The sequence below is a fragment of the Callospermophilus lateralis genome, chromosome 14 (genome assembly GCF_048772815.1).
Source record: "Callospermophilus lateralis isolate mCalLat2 chromosome 14, mCalLat2.hap1, whole genome shotgun sequence".
NCBI classification, from domain to species: Eukaryota; Metazoa; Chordata; class Mammalia; order Rodentia; family Sciuridae; genus Callospermophilus; species Callospermophilus lateralis.
In genome coordinates, this window is record NC_135318.1 from 62,704,729 (window position 1) to 62,730,152 (window position 25,424).

Genomic DNA, 25,424 nt, shown 5'->3' on the forward strand with positions numbered 1-25,424 from the left:
CTGAAACAATCCTTATGAACATTATCTGTGCATTTAATTTACACAACAAATTTCATCTCAGGAAAAATATTGAACAGTCTGGCATATACAAAAACTGTGACTTAATCTTTTTTCTCCCAGGTTGCATTCAAAGGGTTGAAGCACAGGATATTTTTGATCCTGATCCGTCTCCCTTATCATTGTCACTATGCCATCAAATGTGAGTTCCCCACTGTCAATTGTAACCAGACATATTTTTATTAAATGGAAGAGGCCGTTTACATCCTTTTCTTTAGGCTTCCTTGAAGATCCCTTTGCAGAGGCTTCCAATAAAAACATGAGTTGGTTTTAGTTTCTTTTTTTTTTTTTTCTTTTTTCTGTATACAGTTGTTTATCCTGCCAGTCTCCTTGTGTATTTAGTTTGATGGGATACTGTTATAGCAAGAATTTCTCTGCCCAGGTGATGGATATCCTCTGGCCAATTAGGGTGTCTTATCAGCTCTTAGGAGGGGTGAACAGCTGGGCGCAGTGATGCATGTCTGTAATCCCAGTGGCTTGGGAGGCTGAGGCAGGAGAACCACAAGTTCAAAGCCAGCCTCTGCAACTTAGTGAGGCTCTAAGCCACTTAGTGAGCCTGTCTCAAAATAAAAAATAAAGTGGGCTGGGATGTGGTTAAGCAATTCTGGGTTCCATCTCTGGTACCAATATAAAAGGGATGGGGGTGGAGACCATTCTTGCCCCCAGGTCATGAACTAAAGTGCTAGAGACTGCTGCCACATCCCTTGTCTCCACTGGACTAAAGGAGCTGGTAGGCAGGGCAGAGGCCAGGTCCTTTTGCCATTTTTCTACAGCCCAGGCAGCTTTCCTTGGATTTTTTTTTTCTTTTAGCCCAAGGTTGGTGCTCCTGACCCATACTGAGAAGATCTGCATCTGCCTGGGCCAAGCTAACTGCTGGGTGGGAGGGCAGCACTGATTTTAAAGGCTTTAAATATTTTGAAAAATCTTTCTTCTGGTGTCCTGCTATCCTTGCAACCAGGGGCAGGGCTATTGTGAACCCTCAACTTAATTTCTGACCGTTCAGACTCCTTATCATGCAATTGCACAAATGCCTCTGCATACAGAATGTCTTCTGTTTACTTTCCCTCTGACAGACCAACTTCAACTGCAAGATTGTATAATAATCCAGAAAACCATTCAAAGGCAGGATTGTTACAGTAAAACATCTTATCTTAGATAGGCTTACACCTATAGTGTATTGGTCTATTGGCTCATGTCTTAAAGGGCCAGTAACAGATACAAATAAAGAAACACAGAGACGGAAAACCAAAGAGAACCCATAAAACCATGGTTGACATATGAGAACCTTTAAAATAAACAGACCTTCACATGCAGAATTTCTTCCACTGACTTTATCTCTGACAGACCAACTCCAACTACGAGATTGTACAATAATTCAGAAAGCCATTTGAAGGCCAGATCATTTCAGTAAAATATCATGTTTTCTTAGAGAGTTCTATAAAGCAAAAAACTCTTCTGTAGCTGCTGGGACAGTCCCTCAGTCCCTCCCTTTACTCACAGGGATAGCTCCTCTGATTCACCTGTCTCCTAACTCTCCAGTAGTTGGCTCTCAGCAAGTTCATCTTGCATCCTTAGGATGAAAGTGGGGTTTCTTGGGGAGTCAGAACTTCCCAAGAAAGCTGGAGTCAGGGTTGATCTCAAGTCCCAACTGGGCCACCAACTCTTGGTCCTTGTCCCCAATACCAATCTAATAATGAAGATATGGTTTTGAGAAAAGAATAAAAAGGAGAAACACAGGGGACTCTTTCCTATTATGTGTGTAAAAGTTTTTTTTTTTTTTTTTGTTAGAGGCAATTCTCTGTCCAGAGTTGTTTTTCACTTGTTAATTTGGGAGACAGTCATTTCTTAGATCTTCTGGTGCCATCACCAAGTCTGAATTACTTTGTTCCTATGGTGGATATGTGTACAAGGACAGATAACTCTGATGGGGAAGAAATAAAATCCTGTTTCTGAGATGAGGGAGGGGGAGAGATTAGGGAGGAGTAAGGAGAAAGGAAGAGGAAGAAACATGTCCATTTAAAAAATAAGTCACTGTGGCAGAACAGGGAGGGCTACATTCAAAGTGTAAAGTGGACCAATGTTACATGATGAGGCCACCTTAGACCTTCAGTCCAACTTGATCAACAGCTGACTGCATCTCCCTGAGTCTTGTTCATACCACATGAAGTGGAGATGTACTTGCTTAACATCAATTCTGAATTGAGCAGAATTCCCAAATCACAAAATTCAGTGCAATAAAACTGTTGTTTTAAGCCACTGAGTGTTGGGATAGTTTGTTATGCAGCACTAGAAACTGAAACAATCATGTATTTGTCTGTAATAGATTCTAGAGTCCAACCCAGATAGTTCAGTTTGGAGCTTTCCATCTTAACCATTGCTCTTTGCTTATTTTTATATCAAAACCAAACAACAATGAAACAAAACAAAAGAAAACAAACCAACCCTGCTTTTCTTGAAAAGAAAGCTACAGATTAATACCATTCTGACCATATCCACAAAAGGTCTTGGCAATTAACTAATAAAATAAAACAACATAAAGAAGGGTGTAACACATGCAAGAGAATTTAATCCTAGGAAGGCAAGTTAATTTAACATTACAAAAATCTATGTAAGAATCACATTAACAGAATAAGAGAAAAAATCAAATGAGAGTCTCAGAGGATGTAGAAAAGGATGTAGAAAAATGACAAAATTCAACACTGATTTGTGATGAAGTTTTTCATCAAACTAGAAATAGAATAAAACTTCTTCAACTTAATGAAAGTCATCTTCAACAAACCAATTATATGAAATCCCTTTACTCTTTGCTCACAGATCTAGGGTACTCATACCAGTATCTAATACCTATTGAATGCTTACTATGTGCCAGACTATAATCTAAATTCTATACAAGTGTCATTTTCATTTGGTCCTTTTTATTTTATTTTTTTAGTACTAGGATTGAACCCAGGATCACTCAATAACTGAGCCACATCTCCAGCCTGTCTGTCTGTCTATCGTTTTTAAAAATTTGAGACAGGGTCTTACTGAGTTTATTAGGGCCTTGCTAAGTTACTTGTGGCTGACTTTGAACTCGGATCCTCCTGCCTCAGTCTCCCAAACTGCTGGGATTACAGTCATGGGCCACTGCTCCAGGCTTCATTTGGTCTTCTTAATAACCCTATAAGATATGTACTATGATTATTCCATTTGGAGGTAAGAAAAGATACACAAAGACATCAAACAATTTAAAATTAGCCTGCCAGTAAGGGGAGGAGCTAAGACAGTCTGACTCCAAGTCCCATACCTTAACCACTACTTCAGATGCTCATCTTTTCAATCTGAGGTTTGACTTTATGGCATAGCTCAAAAAGCAAAAGTCCAGCAGAGGTTGAACCCTGGCTGTGTATTAGAAAAGCTTTAGAATTTTCAAAAGTCACACATGTCTGCAGGGTCAAGCCACATGGTTGTATCAGTTATAGCTGTGTGTAATGGACCTATATTTTAGGTTCCCAACCTCTGGGATTTCATGACATGCCTCTCCCTGCATGACTATTAATTCAGAAAACTGGCAAGGGGCGATGGGGGATTAGAAAAGATAAATAAACACATAGAGAGAAAGTTGAAAGGAGGTGGGATATTATTTTCTGGTGGAGAGTAATGATCCAGAGCTACTTGGCAAGTTAATTATACAGGTTTTACTTCAAATGGATTTTTTGTGGGAAAGTTTCTTCAAAGCATGCAGGATGACAGATGAAGTTCTGGGCAGCCCAATTATAATTATCAACTTGCGCTCATAATTTTTTACCCCCGGCAGCTGGTGTCTGAATTGAGGGTCAAGACTGGTAGTGCAAAGCCATGCACAGAACCTCCTTTGAACAGGGTGTCACCATAGCAACTGTGCAGTCCCAACTTGCGCCTTTGCACGAGGAGTTCCCAGTGCAAGCGTGCTCCTGTCATTGGACAGAAACCATGTTCCAACAACCACTCTCGACAATGACATGAAGGTGGGCCTGGGCATATGCATTGTTAAGAAGCTCCACAATTGAGAGGAGAACAACTAGAGCAAAGTTATTTGTGCTTGATCCTGGACTGGGCACCTTGACCTTTAGAAGCATTATTTCTGAACATACCTTTGTCAAAGGTATTGCTATGTTAAGTGCCTTGTTAGGCCTCAATTTCTCATGCGCATGTTCCATGTTCAATGCATACCTAATGTTCCTGAGCAAGCTCAGACTGGGGAAGCAGAAAGACAGAAGGTACCTGAGGTATCAATGCCACCATGGCATTAATGCAGCAGCCTTCAACTTCCAACCTCTGGACTTCTAAGTATGTGAGAAAAATTAATTCCCACAGATTTATGTTGGTTTCTCTATTATAGGCAGTCAAACACAACTTCCAATAGATTTGTTTTCAATAGACGTTTATTGAGTACCTGACTGTTATGGCTTCCAGGGATTTAATGGTGCATAACTACAGTATTTTCTCTAGGAATGTCACTGTGTGGTTGGGGAGGCAGGTGTATGAAAAATGAGAGTAAAACAGTATGACAACAGCTAAAGTAGAGGTAAGCACTGGTGCTCAGGGAAGATCAACTGAGTGGGCAGAGAAGACCACCAAGAAAGAGATGTTTGTAGCTGGAGTTTGCTAGGTGGATTTAGGGTGGAGTGGGTGAGAGGAATTCCAGAGAGATGGAAGAATATGTGTGAATGCAGAAGACAGCAATGTATGCTTGATCAGCTCAATATGGTTGACCTGTAGGCTGAAGGTAAGGGGCAGTGTGCAAATCAGACTTAGATCAGCACTACTAGTGATATATATGTATGTATATATAAATATATATATTTTTAATGAATGAATGAATGAATTAATTTTTATTTTTTTTCCTACCAGGTGCTTTGTGTTAGGAGTTAGAATTTTTTTTTTTTAAGCATGGAAATGATTTGATAAGGTTTATGTTTTTTAAATTCACTCTGGCATCAGCATGGAAAATGAACTAGAAAATGATGCAGAAAAGAGATAGGTGGTAAAATTTGTTTTAATATCCAGCAAGAGATGCTGAACCCCTGTTAAGGCAATGGCAGAAGCGCTGGGCAGGAAGCGCTGAGAGGAGGTGAAAGGTTTTGCTAGGTCTTTAAATCTCATAAAATGACCATTGTGCTCATTGGAATTATGTACTTCTTTGTATTAGCACTTTTTGAAGTTTTATTTAAATGTCCCCTTTTAGTTTATCTTACCTTCTTTTAAGTTTGTGCTATAATAATGGCACATTTTTTCCCCATGAGATGGTGGTTGGATGCCTTTTTTTTTTTATTGGTTGCTCAAAACATTACAATGATCTTGACATATCATATTTCATACATTTGATTCAAGTGGGGTATGAATTCTTATTTTTACCACGTGTACAGATTGCAGGATGCCTTTTTATCTCTGAGTTTTCTTCCTTAGTCCTACAAAAGGCATTCTCAGCACCTCTTGATCTTCCTGTCTGATCACAACTGAAGGCTAAGACTGACTTGATTTAGTGCGTAGTGGGCAAGGCACATGTCAGAATCTTCCTCCAGAGATAGATTATGTCCAGCACCAGCAGCAGCTCTTGAGAATTGCTGGGAAAATAGTTGTTTCTATGTTTCTCTAAGAAGATATCTATAAAGTCATGCTCTCTACTCAGTACAGTTGATGATGAACAGTTCAGAGAACCTAAGTATAACTCCTCTGATTGTGTTTCAGAGAATACTTAGGAAACATTACAACTCTCTTTTATGTCTCTTTGGAGGAAAGAAGAAGAGGGTTCATAAAAAAAAATATTTCAGCAATTTATTTTATGTCACCTACCCTTAAAGTTTTAAGTGTTTGATATTGGCCCTTGCCCTAAGTTCCCAGGTGAGATGCATCCTCTGGCTTTCTTCTGCAGGTACTTATAGGTGAGCACAGATACGATGAATTCAAACTGGGACGCACCTGGTGTGACCTCACTTCCTATTGCTGCTGCAACAAATTACCACAAACATAATGGCTTAAAACAGCACTAACTTAATATCTTATGATTCTGGAAGCCAGAAATCTGAAATGGGTTTTATAGGGTTAAAATAAAAGTGCTTCTGCAGAACCACATTCCTTCTAGAGGCTCTAGGGGAAAATTTGTTCCTAGTCTTTTCCAGCTTCTAGATGCTGCCCACTTTCTGTGGGTGGAGCTGTGTCACCCTGACCTCTGCTTCTATTACAACATCTCTGCCTCATTGACCCTCCAGCCTTCCTCTTACAGAGACTGTTATGATTACATTGGGCTCACCTGGTTAATCAGCTCACTCAAAATACTTAATCACATCTGCAAAATCCATTTTGGAAAGTGAAGTAACAGGTTCTAGAAACTAGGGAGTGGGCATTTTTTTTTTTTTTTTTTTTTTGCAGAGGGAGGGGCAAGGGAAACAACATTATGCTGCCACACAATGAAAGCTGGGTTCATGGATGGAGGCTACCTAGATGCTGCTATGGCTTGGATAATGTTTGAGTGTCCCTCAAAGGTTCTTGTGTTGGAAGCTGGGTCCCCATAGTAGTGGTACTAGAAGGTTTTGTGGAATCTCTAAGAGGTGGGGCCTAGTGGGAGGTCTTTAGGGCAACTGGGGACATACCCTTGCAAGGGATTAAGGTATTTATCATGGGACCCCAGTTAGTTCTTACAGAGATTTGTTATAAATGCCTGAGCCTGGCCTCAATCAACCTCTATCCGACTTCCTGTTAGGAGAAGTGACTACTTCACTCCCATACAAGCTCCTCCCATTGACATATGACACAACACAGAGGCCCTTGCAGAAACTGGGCAAGTGCCATGCCTGTGAACTTCCAAAACTGTGAGCTATATGAATTTTTTAAATAAGTAGCCTGCCTTAAGTACTTCATTACAGAAAAAAAAAAAAAAAAAAAAAAAAAAGCTGACTAATGCACTTACCTTCCAAATCTCAGTGAGGTTTTGTCTCATAAACCCTAGCTTTTCATTCATAGTGATCAATGCAAATGCAATTTGAGATCATATACTTAGTGCCTAATTTGCTTGCTGTCTCATTTACAGAACGGTAAGATCCACAAGGGCAGAGCTCTTGTCTATCTTGCTCATCACTATATCTCTTGTGCCTGGCTGAGGCAAACAATGGGAGTAATCTCCCATCGATTATATCTACCTCTTCCTTAATGAATGAATCACATTTTTTTGTTGTTGTTGTTCCTAGGGTATAGAACTCATCTCCAAAGGATGAACCATAATGTCGAAGGAGGTAATCCTATTCTCCTTTGCCAGTGATTGATATACAAATAGCCATTTAATCTAGCCCTGGGTTTTCTGGGTACCTTCAGTGAAAAGAGAAATCTGTATGAGGCAAAAACTCTTTTGTCTCAGATCTTTTCCTTCCTCCTTAGGAGGTAGTTGTGTAAGATTATGAGTCTCGGGGCTGTGGAAGTCATCCTGGAATCCATGAGGGTAGCAGAGGTGGGAGATGGCAAGATCCTGTGTTCCTGCTTGCACAGTTGGGCTGCTGCACCAATCCTGGTATTGCCTATATCCATATTCTAGTTCTACAGAATAATTAAAATGTCTTCATTATTTAAGACATTTAGGCAGGGATTTTGTTACTTGCAGCCAAACACACTTTAACTGATGATATATTATCACAGTGGGCATGTCAAAAGAATCATCCTTCAGTTGACAGATAGGCTGTCAGCACAACCTCAAAATTTACTTAAAAAGAAGGAGCTCTTCGAAACAACAACCATAATAAGCCCCTACATTTCAGAAAGAAACCCAAAGGACTGGGAATAGCTGAGAGAATTCTCTGTTGTTTTGACTTTCACCACAAGGAGGTGAATGACTGCATTATGGGTGACTTGAGTGTTTCAAAGAAAATTATCCTATTTAAACGCTAAGTGCTTCTTCCCAGTTGATTAGCTTTCTCTGTCCAATTCCCACTGGAGTTATCACCAGCTGGGAACCAGGCACCATCTGCGAATTTCAGGCAGGACGAACCAACAGGCAGATGCTTTACCTAGGAAAGAGACAGTGGGTTAACTTGTCTCTGGGAAATTGCTCAACCCTCAATTGAGGACCCTGGAGGATATCTAAGCACCAAAGAACCAACCAAGGAGGTTCCAGAATTCCCAGGAGCTTTAGGAAATACAGAATGCCTGCCTGAAGCATGGGTACAGACTCCATGTTATGGCCATCAAGGTTCACATCTGTATGCTCAACTTGGATTTCCCCAAAAGGTCACTGAGTGGGATGACTCTTCTCTGATACTCTCAGGAGCTGCCTTCTTTGATTTCTGCCTCCAAGTTGAGATCAGGCTCAGACAATGTAGGGGATGGCTGTATTCATGAATATTCCAGAACTCCCCTGGAACAATGAGTTTCCCAAACATGTCATCCTTTTGTCTTCACACAGGTATATAGGCATGTGGCTCTACTCCTATCTTGTTGAGATGTTGCCTCTGAAGAGATCTTACTTTTATATACTCACCCTAAAAGGAAAGTGACCACAACCACTCGGAGAAACCAAGAGATCTTTATTGCAGCAGTGCAAAAGAGGAGAAAGAGAGAGCAAGAGCAAGAGAGAGGGACCTGGGAGGAGGGAGTTTTTATAGCCCAAATCTAATGGGGTCTCTGGGTCTGCAAGCTGCCTTGTTGTCGTACAGTGATTGGATCATACAGTTGCATCATCTTCTGCCTGCAGGCAGACGGGGCAGGGGCTAGATATGGGTTTCCATTGTACCAGAAGCGTGGGGGTCTAGTGTTCAGCCTTGAGTGTGGTTGAGTGTTCAGACTTGACACAAACAGATGGTAAAGGACCAGACAGAGAGGGGCTTGAGTGCGCGGTTTATCCTGCAGCTAACATTTGTTTAGCATGCCCTGCAGACAGCATAGTTCAGCCTGCCCTGCACCTAACACACCCCATCCACACCAGCTGCAGTTGGAGCTCTCTGGCCTCCATGTGTTCCTGTGGTTTGAATTTTAATTGGGCCTTGGTCCAAACTCTGCACATCTGCACCCGTCTTTCATCTGCCTGTGAACTGAAGCCAGAGAGAGCACACAACTCAGGCACTAGAGGGAAGCTGCTACTGTTTCCAATTCCCCTTGCATCTTCAGCCTGAGTGTCCTTTTCACTGATATTCCAACTCTACTACATTCCCCTGCACCCGAGTCAACACTCACCCAGCATGCTGCCACCCATCGTGCAAACTCCTCACCTCTTTCCTCCCTTTCCCACATACTCATGTTCCTATTCTTCAATCTTTAGCTCTCTTGTTTTCTCCATCTTTTTAAGATATCCAATGAACAACTACTACTTTCTCTCCTTATCTCCAGATGGAATGACCCAGTGATGAAATGTGCCCCCTCCCTTGCTGAAATCCTTTGTGGAATATAATTTCTCAAGTTTGTATATTATCTCCATGCTGATAATGAACCAGAGTCATCAGTTTGTCTAAATTTGATTTGGACAAATTTATATATATATTGCTATTCCTCTAGGACAGAAAATTAGGCAAAATGGACTTTTGGGATCTACAAAGTTAAGGACCTTTTCCTGGATTCTGAGGACCCCACAAAATTGACACTGTGTAAGGAGTCCTGTCTACTTGCTCCCTTTGATGTCTTTCTTCTCCTAGAATTTAGCCCAGCAGAAATCAGCCTGTTTTATGAATAACCAGAACATGCATAAAATTGAAGTAATGTCTGAAAGTTGTCATGTTCACATGATTAACAAAAGTCTGTGCCCCCACAGAATTAGAGTGCATGATTGACATGCAAAAGAAAGCTCTAGCATTAAAGAGAAGCAAAAGGGTGGTATATCTCTGGAGAATAAGGATTTTAAAGAAATGAAAGCACAGTTACATACGCACTCCCTTCAAATCAAGTGTCTGAGGGAGTTGGCCATTTTTGCTATAAATTCTTTAGATAACTAAAGACTCACAACTGGAGAATAACAAATATTCTCCACAAATTATGTAAAGTGTTCTTTACTACACCCACTCTGGCACTACTTGTGGCAGTGGAGACTACTAGAAGTGCTTCAGGAGGTAACATGGTAGAACATATCAGAAGCCCTAAAAATATTTAGTTTTTGACACAGAGATCCCACCTCTGGGAATGAGTCAGAAGGAAATATTCTTAAATAAGGAAAAACAGTAATAAACACAAAAGTGTTCATTTCAATTCCATTCTATAGTAGGGAAACATTAGAACCAAATTAATTATTCAATAAAAAGATGCTGATTAATTAAATCCTACTATATTCCCTTGATGAAATATTATATAATCATGAAAATTTTAATTATGGAGATGATGGCAACATAGGAACAGAATGATATGAAATTTTATGTGCACTCTCGATTGCAGTGTCCTAAAACATATATATTTTTGTGATCAAAGAATGTAAGGAAATGCATAAAATGGGAAATAGCTGTGTTAAGGTGGTGGAATTAGTGGTGATAGTTTTGAAAACTATCCAAAATAATGTTACTATACATTCTTATATATAATATATAAAATAAATACACAAAATGCAAATACTCTAAAAAATGGTCAAGAAATGGGGCAAGAACTACCATTCATTAAGGGGCTATTATGTTTCAGCTACAGGGCTAGATATGTTATATAATTTTCATTTGTCTCCTAAGTGCTTTTAATTTTTATGCATGTGGAAATGGAGGATGAGCGAGGCTCGTTGAGAATGAACAGGAGGTGAACAGAGGACGGATAAACATTTAGTGTGATTCCAAATTTGTCAGGCAGTAAGACAACTAATAAGTCTCTGGAGTTAGACAGTCCATTCTGTTCCTTGGTTTTGAGATGATGAGGGTGAGTTTCCTCCTCTGCTTACTTTCTCGTGCTGCTGTCCTGGTTGAGAATGGAGGGGTGAGCTCCTGGTAGTATCCATAGACTCTGGATTAATGCACACCTCTGAGTATCCTATAGGCCTCCCTCAAGAGTGGGTGACATCTTTTTGGGTATCATCGCAACACCTGGGGGAGACAGGATGTGGCTATGATGTCCACCTGAGGGTTCTCAAACACCTGTTTCTTGGGGGTGGTCTCATGATAGAGATGCAATGGGGCTTTAAAAGTCTCCAGCTGTGGAGTTAGAGTTATGTGGTCTAGGATAAGAGGGGACAAAGAGTAAGACAGGTAGGGAGCTGAGGAGGTGATGATAGAGAGAAAAATGGAGGAACTCAGGGAAGTCAGAGAGCAGATGCAGTGAGTGAGGGCATTGGCGAGCTTGAAGGACAGGAAGTCGTGGCTAGTGTTAAACTTTCCAGGCAATGGTAAGTTCCAGGTTGCAGCTCTGGGGGTGTGTGCCTGTGATGAGCTGAATTGTGTCTCCCCCAGCCCCACGGTCAAATTCTTACGTTGAAGCCTTACAGCCAATGTGACTGCATTTGGAGACAGGGGCTTTAAGGAGTTAACTAAAGTTAAATGAGGCCACGAAGGAGGGTGTGGCCCCTGTCCAATAGGCCTCTCATAAGAGTTCTTAAAAGAAAAATGTAGGTCAGGGCCAAAATGGCTATAGTTAGGGTCCCTCACCAAAGCTTCTGGAGGCTATGTTTTTAGCATGAAGCCAAGGTCATGAACACCCTGATTCCGGTACATACTCAAGGTCATACACATTTGCTGGTGAGCATGTTCCCACTTATGTAACCTGTTGGCAAAGTGTCTCCTTCGTCTGGCCTGCATATAAAAATGTCCTATGGAAATGGCTCAGGGGGTAAAATGGGGCTGATGCTGAAAACGGGGTGCTGGCTGGGGACCACGGCTGCCTCAGAATAAAAATCATCTACTAGCCTAGTGTGTCTTGCATCTGCCTTCAACTGCCGGAATTCTGAATCTGTTTCTCAGGGTCTAAGCCTCCACCTGACAAGGAAGAAACCCCAGAGATCTCTCTCTTTCCATGAGTGCACAGGGAGTAGGCCACATGAGGGCCTGCTGAGATGGCAGCCGACTATAATCAGGGAAGAGAGTGCTCACCAGAAGCCAAATTTTCTGGCACCTTTGTCATGGACTTCTAGCCTCCCAAACTTGAGAATGTGAGTGTCTGTTGTTTAAGCTCCCCAGTCCAAGGTGTTAGATGACGACAGCCTGATTACAGGGGGATGAAATATCTACGTAACTAACATAGTCAACTGTGTAAGGCCAATATGTGAAATGGTTCATCTCTAGGACGGTAGAAATTACCAGGAAGATAATCATAAACTCAATCATAGTGTTAACTAAACTTACTGGGCACTTATGGGCCAATGCATTAATCCATTTAATCCTTTATCAGTCCCAAGATATAAGTGCTACAGTCTCATTAAACTTGTGAAAGTACTGAGGCACAGAGTGAAGTGCCATTTTTAAAGTCACAGAGCTAGTTGCAGAGGTGGGGCTTCAACTATCTACTTGGGCTGTAGGTCCCACATTCTTAGTCTCTGTTCTGTACTGGGGAATGGATAATGTTATGAGCCACGGTCCCAGAGAGGTGAAGGAAGAAAGTTTGTCAGATTGATCAGCCAGACAAGCTGGGCAAACCAGGGCAGTCAGTGGGTGACAGATGTGAGAAGATGGTCTCATTGCTTTTCGTCTAGAGGGGAAGGGAGACCAACAGTGTGAATTTCAGGGGATTCAGAGTTTTTGATGAAGCTGGAAGAGAACTTGTTTGAAATCAAGAATGGCGTATTGGCTAATGTTCGTATCACCTTGCATTCATCTGAGAGAGCGGCAATGTGGCAGAAGCTTCTTGTTGACAGCAGTTACAAATTTGGAAGGTTGTCTTGAGGACCCACTATGGTAAACAGAATTGGATTTTCCTCCTGACCTACTTCTCAGGGATGACTTGAGTCTCTTCCAGCCCCCTCCAGATTCAAGAAAGAGAGGTTAGTAAAGTTCTTCTTGATTGTAGCAATCTGGGCCAAATCAGGTGATGTGAACCACATGGTAAGTTAAACAGGAGAAATTTAATGTAAGAATCACTTACTGTGATAAAAGAGCCACTAGGAGATATGAGGAAACTATGTGGTGCCCTAGGATACCCTCTCCTGAGCACTCCAGAAAGAATAAAGTTGGAATTCAGATGTCATTGAAGATACAGTCCATGTGATATCAAAAATGTTGGTTGGTTTTCAAAGTCCAAACACCAGTCTGAGTTTTTAGATCAGCAATAGCCCACCCTCTGGAAGGCAGGTGTGGGAGCAGGCAATTAGCAACTAGTAGCAAGGTCCTGCAGTGGGAGTCTGAGTACTGACAGGGACAGAAGAACTTCAGAGAATGTGGAATGCATGGGGGTTCCCAGAAGGAGAGGCAGCTCTGTGTGGATATAGACATAGGAATCCTAATGCCAACAAATTTAACACAGAGATTTAGGACTGGCTTAATTGTATAACTTTGGTTCAGGATCTCTTGGGACTTTGCAGTCAGGATGTTGGCAGGAGCAGCAACCATTTGAAGGCTTAACTGGGGTTGATTCTTGCCACATGATTGTTGGCAAAAATCCTCAGTTCCTCACTGGCTGTGGGGGGACTCCAATTCTTCCCATGGAGACCTCTCCATAGACTTATTGACTATCCCTACAATATGGCTTCTCTAGAAGGAGCAGCCCAAGAGACTGACCCAGATGGAAGCCACAATGTCTTTCATGACCATGGTCTCAGAAATCATGCATCATTACCATCTTATTCTGTTAGTTAGAAGTGAGCGAGTCAGTAAGTCCAGTCCACACCCAAAAGGAACAGAATTAAGCTTTACTTTATCAGAGGAATGCCAAAAAAAAAAAAAAAAAAAAAATGTGTGGACATATTTTGAAACCACTGTAGCAAAGAATTGTGAATTTTGCCGTTGGTCAAGTCAGCGTCATTGGATACTATCTGGTCTTGTATTGTCTACCTAGTGCAAGAAACTACTTCCATGGAGTTTCAGTGGCAAAATGCCACAGGTTATACTACCAGTTGTGAGAGGTAATGTAGGAAGGAAGAGATAAGTGGAACCAGACTTGCCTCATTAGGGTACCAAGTGCATGAATGCCCCTCAGGGCTCTCTGGAGAATTTAGATGTTGTCCCATGTTTGACATTGGTACACCTGCTACTCAGAGGGCTTCTATGCTATGGCTACCTATCTATATAGGCGGAAGAATGAAGACAGCCAATAGATAGACAGAGAACTCCAGCCATGCCATGATGCAGTTGAAAAATGGGTAGGAGTGTGGCAGAAATCAGTGACGGGGCAAAAAGTGGGTCCTCCAAAAAGTGGCTACGAAATATTGAAAGACATGGCTCCATGTATGTTTAAAATTTGTGGGGGTTCAAATATTCTGTGAATTAATTGAAAGGCAAATGACAAATTAGGGAAGCATTTACAGCATACATGTTAAAAAACAAATTAGTTTTCTTAATATTTTAATTTCTTAAGAAGCAAAAGTTGATTATTCTCAACAGGAAAGTGGAAAGGGATACTTAGGGATGTTTTAGAAGAGGATACTCAAAATACAATTGGACTGACCCATAATCACTCAAATAAGTGATGGATGTTTCTAGACAGTTCCCTTGACCAAGATTCTTTTATGTCTCTCTAGATAAGACTTTAGCAGCTCTTAATACCCTACATTTATTTATTTATGGAGGAAATAATGGCCTAGGATATTGAAAGTGTAGAGTTTAGCCCTTTTATTATTCCCTATCATTTCTGAATCCCAAATATTTTTATCATTATTCTCATCTCATTATCTTCTGAGGGTAGACATAGGGGGATTCACATGAACATCTTAGTGATATTTTGTGATACAAGTGTGAGAATCACACAGGCATAAAAACAGACACACAGACCAATGGGGCAAGATAGAAATCCCAGAAATAAACCACATATTTAAGGTCAATTGATATTCAATAAAAGTGCCAAGAACCTGCGATGGAGAAAGGATAGTTTCTTTAATACATGGCATTGGGAAAACTAGATGTTCACATGGAGAAGAATGAAATTGGACCCTTCTCTTATATCACACATAAAATCCAACTCAAAATGGATTAAAGACTTAAAAACAAGATAGTAAACCATCAAACTATTGAAAGAAAACATAAGGAAAAAAACCTTCTTGACAATAGTCTTGGAAAAAAAATTTTTTTTTTGAATATGACCCTGTGTTAGTTTTCTGTTGCTGAGACAAAATACTTGAGAAAGTCAATTTTAAAAGAGGAAAGGTTTATTTTGGCTCATAAGTTTGGAAGTTTCAGTCCATGATCATTTGGCCCTGTTGCCTTTGGGCCTGTTGCAGGGCCATACATGATTGCTAGGAGTTCATGGTGGAGGAAATGATCCATCTCATGGTGACTGAGAAGCAAAGAGAGAGAGAGAGAGAATAAGGAAGGGCCTGACTGTCCCAATATTCCCTCCAAGGGCACACTCTCAATGGCCTAACTTCCTTCTGCTAGGCCCTACCTTCTAAAGGTTCCACCCCTAAGCACCACAAACTTGTGACCAAGCTTTCAACACGTGGCCTTTGAGGGACATTCAAGAGCCAAACTTTCGTAGACTTCAAAAGTAAAAATAGGCAAATGGGATGGTCAAACTAAAAAGTGTCTGCATGGAAAGAAAACAATCCAAAGAACAAAGAGACAACGTACAGAATGGGGAAATATTTGTAACCCATGCATCTGATAAGGGGTACATCCAAAATATGTAAGGATCACATACAACTCAATAGCAAAGAAAAAGCTCAATTTAAAAATGAACAAAAGACTCAAATAGGCCATCATGAGTTATCACCAAAAGTGTTCAAGGGTTCCCTTTCCTTCACAACCTTACCAACACTTGTTTCATCTTTTCTTTTTTTTAGACATAATAAGTTTATCAAAGGTGCAAGAAAAGATTAACCTACAAAACCAATTGCATTTCTATATGCTTTGCAATGAGTGATCAAAAAGAGCAACTAGCATCAAAAAGAATAATGTTTAGAATTAGTTTAACTCTTGTTCACTTCTATTGAAGTGATCATCTTTTCTTTAAAAAAAAAAATGGGGGTCTCGGGGAGGCACTAGGTTTGATCCTCAGCACCACATAAAAATAAAATAAAGATATTGTGTCCGCCTAAAGCTAAAAAATAAATATTTAAAAATTTCTTTCCAATGAGTTATACATGACAGTAGAATGTCTTTTGACACATTGTACGCAAATGGAGCACAACTGCTCCTTCCTCTGACTGAACATGGTGCACAGTCACATGGATTGTGTAATCAGACATGTATCTAGGGTAATAGATACATGTCTTATTCCACTGTCCTTCCCATTCTCACACCCCCTGCCCGCCCCTCATTCCCAACTTGTTTCCTTTTTTTTGATAATAGTCTTTCTAATGGGTTTGTGAAGCTTTGAGTTTTATTTCTCTGATGACTAGTGACATGGTCAATATTACATATTTTTTATACCTATTGGCCATTTATGTGTCTTCTTTAGAAAATATACAAGAGTCTCCCAATAGTTCATGTGGCAGAAAAAAGGAAAAGAAGTTATCTTCAAGCTCCAACCCCCACTCTCTCCCCTTGGTCAAATCATCCCATGGGGTGTAACTCCATTCTACTTCTGACTGTGTCACCTGGCCTTTCCAAATAGCAGGAAGGTTTGGAGGTGCAGCAATCTTTCTTAGGCTGTCCTGTGCATGGGGCTTCTCAACATGTGGCAGTGGTGGTAGCAGCAGTGACCAGTGACAATGACCTACGTTAATTTTTTTTAAACAGATGAAAAGCATTTGATAGCATCCAGTTGGAGTTCCATACAGCAAAATAAAGGCCAGTACTAATGGTGACTATTGTACTGTGGATGTACTAAGTAGTTTATAAATTCCAGCAAATGAATGGAAGAGAATTACATTTATTAAAAGGGCATGCTACCAATGAGGCCATATTTTAATTTTCAAATATCATCTAGGAGAGCAAATTCATCAGTGTAAAAAAGCAGACTGGAACCTAGATTTTATTATTCCCCACTCAATGGAAGTTGGCAATGAAAAATAGGGTCAAATCCCTTTTATTTATATTGCATTTCCACTGTGCTGTGGAGAACAGATTGCTGCACTAATTAAGCTGAGCAAGTTCTGGTGAGAACTGCTTACTTTTATTAGCAAGCCCTTATTAATCAAAAGGTTTTCTGTGTATTTAATCAGTTGTTACAAACAGTCTCTGTATGAAGCACTTTTTATTTCCCTCCCTATTCAGAGGTGAAGGAATTTACTCAAGGTCTTCTAGACAGAACTAGGCATAGGAGAGATGCCATTTTTCTTCACTATGGTTTAGGATTTTATAACATGAGGAGTCGGTAAAAAGAGAAAATAATTATTAAAGACAATAAAATTGTTATACAGATACAATTAGCCCCCTCTTTTTATTCCCTTGTCCATCTCAACCCCCTGAAGTTTGAATCCCCAGTGACCTCTGATGCTTTCTCTTTTTGAAGGGGGACCATCCCCACCCCTGGCTCCCACACAGCTTTTACATCCCTGGAAGACATCCACGGGCTCAATCTTGGCTTCTCTGCTGCATTTCCTGAGGATGCAACTCTGATCATAAAAATGGAGTAGGTCATGGGCTGACCCTATAAACACATCCCTTTTAAAGTTTTATGTCTCCCAGAAAGCAATTTCGCCCAGAAGTAACTCCAAGTAACTCTGGCCTGTGTGATACGCATATGGCTGGTTGAAGGGCAGGAAATTTAATGTCCTTCTGGCCGCTGTCAGGGCACTTCCCAGCTCTCACCTTCCACTGCCATCATATTCCCTCATCTTTATTACTTCCTGCGGGTTGGTCTGACTCGTGATTGCTAGCACCAGCCTTTCCTAAAATGATCTTTTTCTGGCAAGCATCAGGCAAGAAGTACCCTGGAGGTCGGCAGCCCCCAACCAACTAGTAGGCGTTGCTGCACACATAGATATTCCATCTCTCGGCCCTTGGGCGGGGCAGGCCTGATGTGTGGGCCAGCACTGGCCCCCAAGTACCACAGCAGAATCAAGCTGGGGTTGCTTGGAGCAGCATCTTTTTTTTTTTTTTTAATTGATTTTATTTTTTAAATACATGACAGTGGAATGCATTACAGTTCTTATTACACATATAGGGCACTATTTTTCATATCTCTGTATATAAAATATGTTCACACCAATTCTTGTCTTCATACATGTACCTTGGATAATGATGTCCATCATGTTCCACCATCATTACTAACCCTCTGTCCCCTGCCTTCCCCTCCCACCCCTCTGCCCTATCTAGAGTTCCTCTATTCCTCCCATGCTCCCCCTCCCTACCCCACTGTAGTCAGTCACCTTATATCAGAGAAAACATTAGGCATTTGTTTTTTGGGATTGGCCAACTTCACTTAGCATTGTCTTCTCCAACCCCATCCATGTATCTACAAATGCGTTGGAGTCCTTCCTTCCTCACCTCACTCCCCTCCCTCCTCATGGTTCTTCCTGGGTTTGCCTCCCCAGTAAACTCCATGCTTGTCATTTTTCACCTTAGGGTTGGCTTCTGGAGGAGCTTAAGTTAAGACAGCCTCTAAAATTATAAAATGAAATTGAGGTGAACCTAAGGCCAACTTTCATTTTCAGAAGAGCCCATGACGAATGTTAGTTTTGGTTGAGCTCTTTCTATGCTGTCACATGACTTGATTTGCCCAGAGTTAAAGGGAATCTGCTGCTTACGTCCTTCTCACCTCATTAGTCTTCAAAGTCATTTCAAAAAGTTGGTGGTTCTCTACTCTTATATTAGTTCCTTTAGAGATACAGTTTAATTAATGTATTGGATTCTATAAGAGAAGCAATGAGCCTGAAATTTAATGAGTTAATCTTCTCCTGATTTCTTTTCTCTAACAGTAGGAGCATTTTAGCATTTGGCCAAACCCCATACATTTTGATATATAGTTGAAAATATGAAAATAGATGAACTAAGCATCTTGCTCTCCAAATGAGAAAATATGATGGCAAAGTATACTCAAGAAAAGCGTGTGTGTGTGTGTGTGGGGGGGATATTAAAGCAGATTCATTGAAAGAAGACCCACAAAAATTATACAGTTGATAAATGAAAGAGAAACTCTTAATAATATAATAAATTATATAAATCTCTAGTAACTCTATTCAAGGGAAAAAAAGAACACAAACATAGTTAACTATTACTATACATCATACGAATGTGCCGCAGTCTGGCTGGGCACAATTCACGAGCCACTTGTCAAGCAGAAACGAACTTTATTTTTAGAACACACACCCCGCACCACTTCAGGAATTCCCTCAGAGCCCAACTGCCACCACCGGCTTCCCACAAGCCTCTCAACCCCCCATTCCTCCTGCTCTTGAGGCTGATTGGCTGGGTCGCATTGGCAGAGCCAAAAGAGTCCCCCAATGAGCAGCTCTGTGGTCTGAAAGGGCGGGGAAACAGCCCAATGAGCATCACCGCAGAGGAGCCAATCAGCTGGAAGTTTGCTGGGGCCCCTTTGGCTGTGGCTCTCAACATGAATGGCTCACAAGGTGCCATTTATCACAAACATTTTTCAACATTGTCTTGGAAGTTGTCCAGGATCACCCAAACTTTGGTCCATGAACACAGGTTTTCTAAGCAGTGGTTGCTATTAAGAGAAAAATTTAAGAGGACATAAACTTGTTGGATAAGGTGTTTCAGATAGGTTTGCCATGGTTCTGAGATATAATAGTGGATGTTTTGCTGGGATTCTAAGATGCTAGGGATACAATGCTAAATAAGTTTAAAGTTTTTTTTACTACCTGACTTTTAAAAACCCTCAACACTCAAGTGTTAAGTTATTAACCTATGAGAGAAAGACAAAGTACCCAGAGTTTTCCAAATTCATGGGATAGGAGGCTTCTATGGGTCATGGACTTGCCAACACTGTTGTAGGGAATGCAGAAGGCAAGAATCAAAAAGCCACCCAAATGTGAGGTGCTGTATACATTGATTTATGAAGATGAAGCATTATTTTTGCTTGGTAAGGTATATGGTTGTTTCTCAAGAAAATTTAAGAAAATAAATTGAAAACATATGAGCAGACACTAAATAAATTTATGCCAATTAAGAGTGGCATGACATGTCATTGAAAACATACTAACAATAAAATAGGGAAAATCTCATATTTTAATTCCACTGAAATAGAAAATACTTAAGAATATAATTGATAAGAAATGTATTGGATTTACATAATGATAACCAATTAGTGTTTCTGAAGAACATAAAAGAGCAAATGAGGAGCATTTTCTAGGTTGTGAAGATGTTAATTTTCCAAGTTGATATGTGGATATAAAATAGACTTAATTAGAATATTAATATGAATTTAAAAGAAATTTAATACAATAATTGCAAAAGTTAACTAAAAATTTTCTATGGTTTCATGTGTTCCACAAAGTTCATGTGCTGGAAATGTATTCTCTAATGCAACAGTGTTGGAGCGTGGAGCCTATGAAGGTGTTAGACCATGAGGGCTCTCACCTCACGTTGCTTTCTCGCCATGTGATGCCTTCCTCCATGTTATGATGCAGCAGGGAGGCCCTCACTAGATACAGCCTCTCCACTGTGGACTTCCCAGCCTCCTGAACTGTAAAAAATACATCTAAGACCTTTATAAATTATCCAGGCTGTGGCATTCTGTTACAGCCCCACAAAAGGAACTGTCAGATCAGCTGAGGCAGGCAGCGGCCAAAGGAAAGGAGGCAGATTTTAAAGGGCCGCTGAACAGGCTTTATTGAGATATCACTCCCGGACGGAACTCCATCAGACCCACAGAGGGGACAGGAGAAGGGTCTGAGGAGAAACCGCGTGGAAGCTCGACCGGACTGGACTTTTATGGGGCTTACAGCAGGAAGGGAAGGGCTTGGGACAGGAAAAGGTGTTCTTAGAGTCCCTTGCCCCCTTGGAGTTGGTCAGGGGAGTTGGCTGAATTCCAGGATTGGCCAGGGGGTCCTGCTGATTGACAGGCGTTAGTCAGGAGATCTGGCTGATTGACAGGCGTTTCTGCCGGCATCTGATTGGTGTTCTTTTCTGGCGCGGGCTGCTTTGTTCTAAGTTGCCACTAAGTCGCCACCAAGTTGCCACCACCAACCTAACAGGAACCAAGCAAAATATATATTTTCACACATATTTATTATTTGTTATGTTGAAAATATATATGAGCAGATACTAAATAAACTTATGCCAATCAAGAGTGGCATGTCATTGAAAACATATTAAAAATAAAATAGGGGAAATCTCATATCGTAGTTAGCCTTCAATAACTAATACAGTATCCCAGGAGGTTTTGGATCTTTCTCATTCCAAGAGACTGTATGCTATGAACACAAAGGCCTTGGTGGGCCATATTGTCTCAGTTGCAACTACTCATCTCTGCTATTGTGGAGTGAAAGCAGCCGCAGATAATGCATAAATGAATGCTCATGGCTGTGTTTCAATAAAACTTTATTTATAGAAATAGGTAGCTGGCACGATTTGGCTCAGGGAGCTGCTGGACCCCTGTTCTATCCCTTTGCTTTGCTTTATTTTCCTTCACAGTGCTTATTACTATAAGACATATCCAATATTGAAGCTCCTTAAGAAAATACATTTTCTGTCTTATTTCCTACTGTATCTCTTGCTTAATAGAATAATGACTACCTTATAATAGACCTGTGATAAGTATTTGTTGAATAAATGATCATAAGGTCTTGGTAAAATTGGATCATTAACCTACTGCTGCTGTAATTGTTATTTTTAGGATTATATTTCTGCAAAACAATGTGGCAGCACTTATCAAGAATCCTAATATATTCATTAATTTTGACTTTTAGATTTTTAGCAAACATAAATGCAAAGACTTTATCACCTCATTATTTATAATAATGAAAATTAGAAAATAAACTGTGTTAACAATTAAGCAAATTAGAGTACAAATCTCTAGATATAAATATTTTAAAAATATAAAATTTGTTACAGAGAATTTTTAATGACAACAGGAAAAAAATTGTTTTATTTATTAAAAAAGGGTATGAAACTATATAGGGTATGGTTCTTAAGTATATCTTTTAAAAAATGTAGCATCCTCTGAAAGTAGAAAATGGTGGCCCCTTAATTTTGCCTCATTTGATTGAGTCTTCTCAGTGAGCCTGTTACTACCAAGGTAGTGAATAGCAAATTAGCATTTAGTTTTATCTGGCTTGTGAGAGTGCTGAATGGGGATGGATGGGTATTCCTTCCTCCTCTGGTTGAATCTTTGGAAAGATAAAAATCAGAACATATCTCTCAATTTTTCACTTTTTCTTTCCCCTCCCACAATGTGCATGGCCTGGAGAAAGGCAGGTGCCTTCCTCCATCCTCCTTTGCAAAGTTACCTTATGGTCCAGTGAGTCAAGTCTAGACCCTGATCTACAAAAGAAGGAGATTAAGAATTGCAGACTACCCTCTCACAATAGCTTCCCAAAGGACTCCTTTGGTTGCATAATCGAATTTTATGTGTTGGAAATATTAACTCCTTTCTCTCCCTTTTAGCTCATACATATACCAAAATCGGAAAGACTAGTCTTGCACTCAGAGAGACAAAAGAGAAAAACCTATTAATAATTTTGTAAACATTGCTTCTTTAATAAAAATTTATGGTGGAAAAGAACCTGAAAGAAAATACTCAGATGTGTCAGTAGGGTTATTGCTCAATGTGGAGATCACGGTGCTTTTAATTTTCTTCTTTATATCTTTCATGTTTTTATTTTTATATAATGAACATGTATACTTTCATATTAAACAAAATTATTTAAAGTATAGGTTATAAAGTAATAAACTATTTGATATTTTATTGCAATAGTTTACAATTATTGTGGGTTCCTTTTGATTCTATAATCTCTTTATAGGTGTCCTCTAAAGGCTTGGGGAATAAGCCTTTCACGCACAAGCCTTGGGGGGGACATTTAAGCCTTTGGGGACCCAAATCTCAACAAGAGTAATGGTGGCATTTGGGAACCATGACTTTATAAGACAGCTGCAGGCAGAAGGGGTCAGGAGTGAAGGGAGCCAATGTTTTGGTGTCCAGGGAAGTGGACCTCCAAGTGACCACATATTTGGGGAGAGCAGGCACCACTGGGAAGACACATTTCTTTTTTTTTTTTTTAATACCTTTTTTTGTTTATGTATTTTTATGTGGTACTGAGGATCGAACCCAGGGCCTTGCACGTGCTAGGTGAGCACTCTACCTCTAAGCCACAACACATTTCTGGTTTGTTCTTTTTGCTCCACAATTTATCTCTCTCTCTTTAACAATATGTTTGCAACTTTTCTTCTTTCTCTTTGTTCTTCTTACCTTATTGATATATGTTATGGTTTGAATGTGTCTTCCAAACTTCATGTATTGGAAATGTGGTTCCCAAGGCAGCAGCATTGAGAGCTGGGATGCCTGGGTGGGCTCTACCCTCATGAAGGGGTTAGTTCATTCATGGATTGGTTGATTACTGGGTTGTCACAGGAGTGGCTTTGTTATAAAGGTAGCTGTCTGGCACACTTACCCTGTCTCGCCATGTGCCATCTTCCACTGGATGTCAGGTAAATTTCAGTGTCGTGCTCTTGGACTTCCTAGTCTCCAGAACTGTGAGCTAAATAACCCCCCTTTCCACCAATGCAACCAGCGCCCTGGTTTCATTAAAGAGGTTCTTGGCATAAAAATTAACTAGTGAGATCAAAATAAACACACAGACTCAATTACCTTTTTCTATGACCAGGTCTGAAACGGCTCTCACCTCTCTGGCTCACACCTCCAACCACCCAGTAAGGCAGCAAGGATTACTCAGGGCTAGCGGGAGAGAGAGAGAAAGAGAGAGAGCACGCCAGGGAGTGGCCTTTTATTGGGGAACAAGAAATTCAGGGGAAAATTCCATCCAATGAAGGTCGAGGGGGGCAGCACTCCAAGGTCAGGGTCAGTGATTGGCCTCAGGGTCAGTGGTCAGTCACACCCCCACACGGACAGGCTCTCGCACCAGGAGAGGGTGGGGAAAGCTCCGACACAGTTTAGCCAGAGCGCCTCACACCCAATCCGGGAGGTGCCCAATCACCTGCGAGAATGGCTTCCCACCCCCCCCCTTTTTTTTTTTTTATAAATTACCACATCTCAGGTAGTTTGTTATAGCAATAAGACATGGACTAAGACAATTTAACCTACATGTATGTCTGAACCTATACAAGAGCCGCACATCTTAGCATTCTCTCTGTAAAAGAATACATTCACCAAAATTATGACCAATCAAAGGCATCTTTACTGAATTGAACACTTTGGTCCTGAAGGGGATATCACAATTATTCTGCAAAACTTCAGTTTTTGTAGGGTGATAGTCTCGGGCAACAAGGACAAAATTACAACATTTGAAATAAGCAAAACAACGTTGACAACAAAATTCTTTTTGCAACGATTTTATTATCTGTATTGCAGGCAGGATCATCCCAATGCTCATGTGGTTTGTGTCTGTTTATTTTGGAGATAGTGGATTTGACTTTCCTTGTCCTCTTTACACTGTTAAACACATCTCTCAGGCTATCAGAATTTTTATATTTTAGGTTCTGAAAGATCAGAGAATCTAGAGTTACAGAATCCCAGCTTTACTAATAAAATAAGACATTTATTTTAGCTGAGGACAATCTCCTTCAACTCAAGTCAACTAATTGTAGATATAGGTCACATCTACAAAATACTCTCATGGTGACACCTAGATTAGTGTTTGGCTGAATAACTGTGGCCTGTAGCGTAGCCAAGCTGACACATAAAACTGACCATCATTGTCCAGTTTTTCCTCTAGAAAGTCAGGTGTAAGGTGTCTAAACAGGTGAGGAGCAGTGGAGCATGGGTCTGAGTAGATGGGAGTCAACTTATTCAAAACACCTGACAATAGCTTCTAACTAGTGTCAAGAGGGAAGTCAGAAGAAAGGTCTGCTCCTTTTTTCCTAGTTGGAACCCCTTGGCTTCCTCCAGGACAATAGCCTATACCAATCTAGCTTTCAGGTCACACAGGTAGATCTGGAGATTTAAGGTCATAGTTTATAGGGACGTTGTGGGCACAAAGTAAAATAATCTTTGTATGAAAACACTAGCTATTTTACTAATACAGTGACTTTACCTTTTACCTTTTCTGTCTGTAAGGGGAAGAAATCTCCTATCACCATGACTACTGAATTCCTAGAAATTTACTTTGAATAAGAGGGGAGGATGTTTTCTTGATCCTTTTTTATTTACAAAGATACTGACATATTGGAGGCTGTACCTGAGAGTTTACACTGGCACATATGAAAAATATTTCTATATCCTGTAATTTTTAAGCTTCTTTCTACTGGTTCTTTGGGTAGGTAAGGGTGATGGCCATGATGGAAGCCTTTTTTGTTAGGGGGATT

General features: G+C 40.4%; 1 protein-coding gene across 1 annotated transcript in view; it reads left to right on the top strand.

The window, feature by feature from the left end:
• The window catches only part of Pole4 (DNA polymerase epsilon 4, accessory subunit), a 59,949-nt gene extending 42,332 nt beyond the window's left edge, over nt 1–17,617 (top strand). Inside the window, exons 4-5 of the mRNA XM_076832762.1 lie at nt 121–199; nt 17,494–17,617. Coding sequence (XP_076688877.1) covers nt 121–199; nt 17,494–17,617 — 203 coding nt within the window. The remainder of the gene's footprint in view (nt 1–120; nt 200–17,493) is intronic.
• Nucleotides 17,618–25,424: the final 7,807 nt, after the last annotated feature.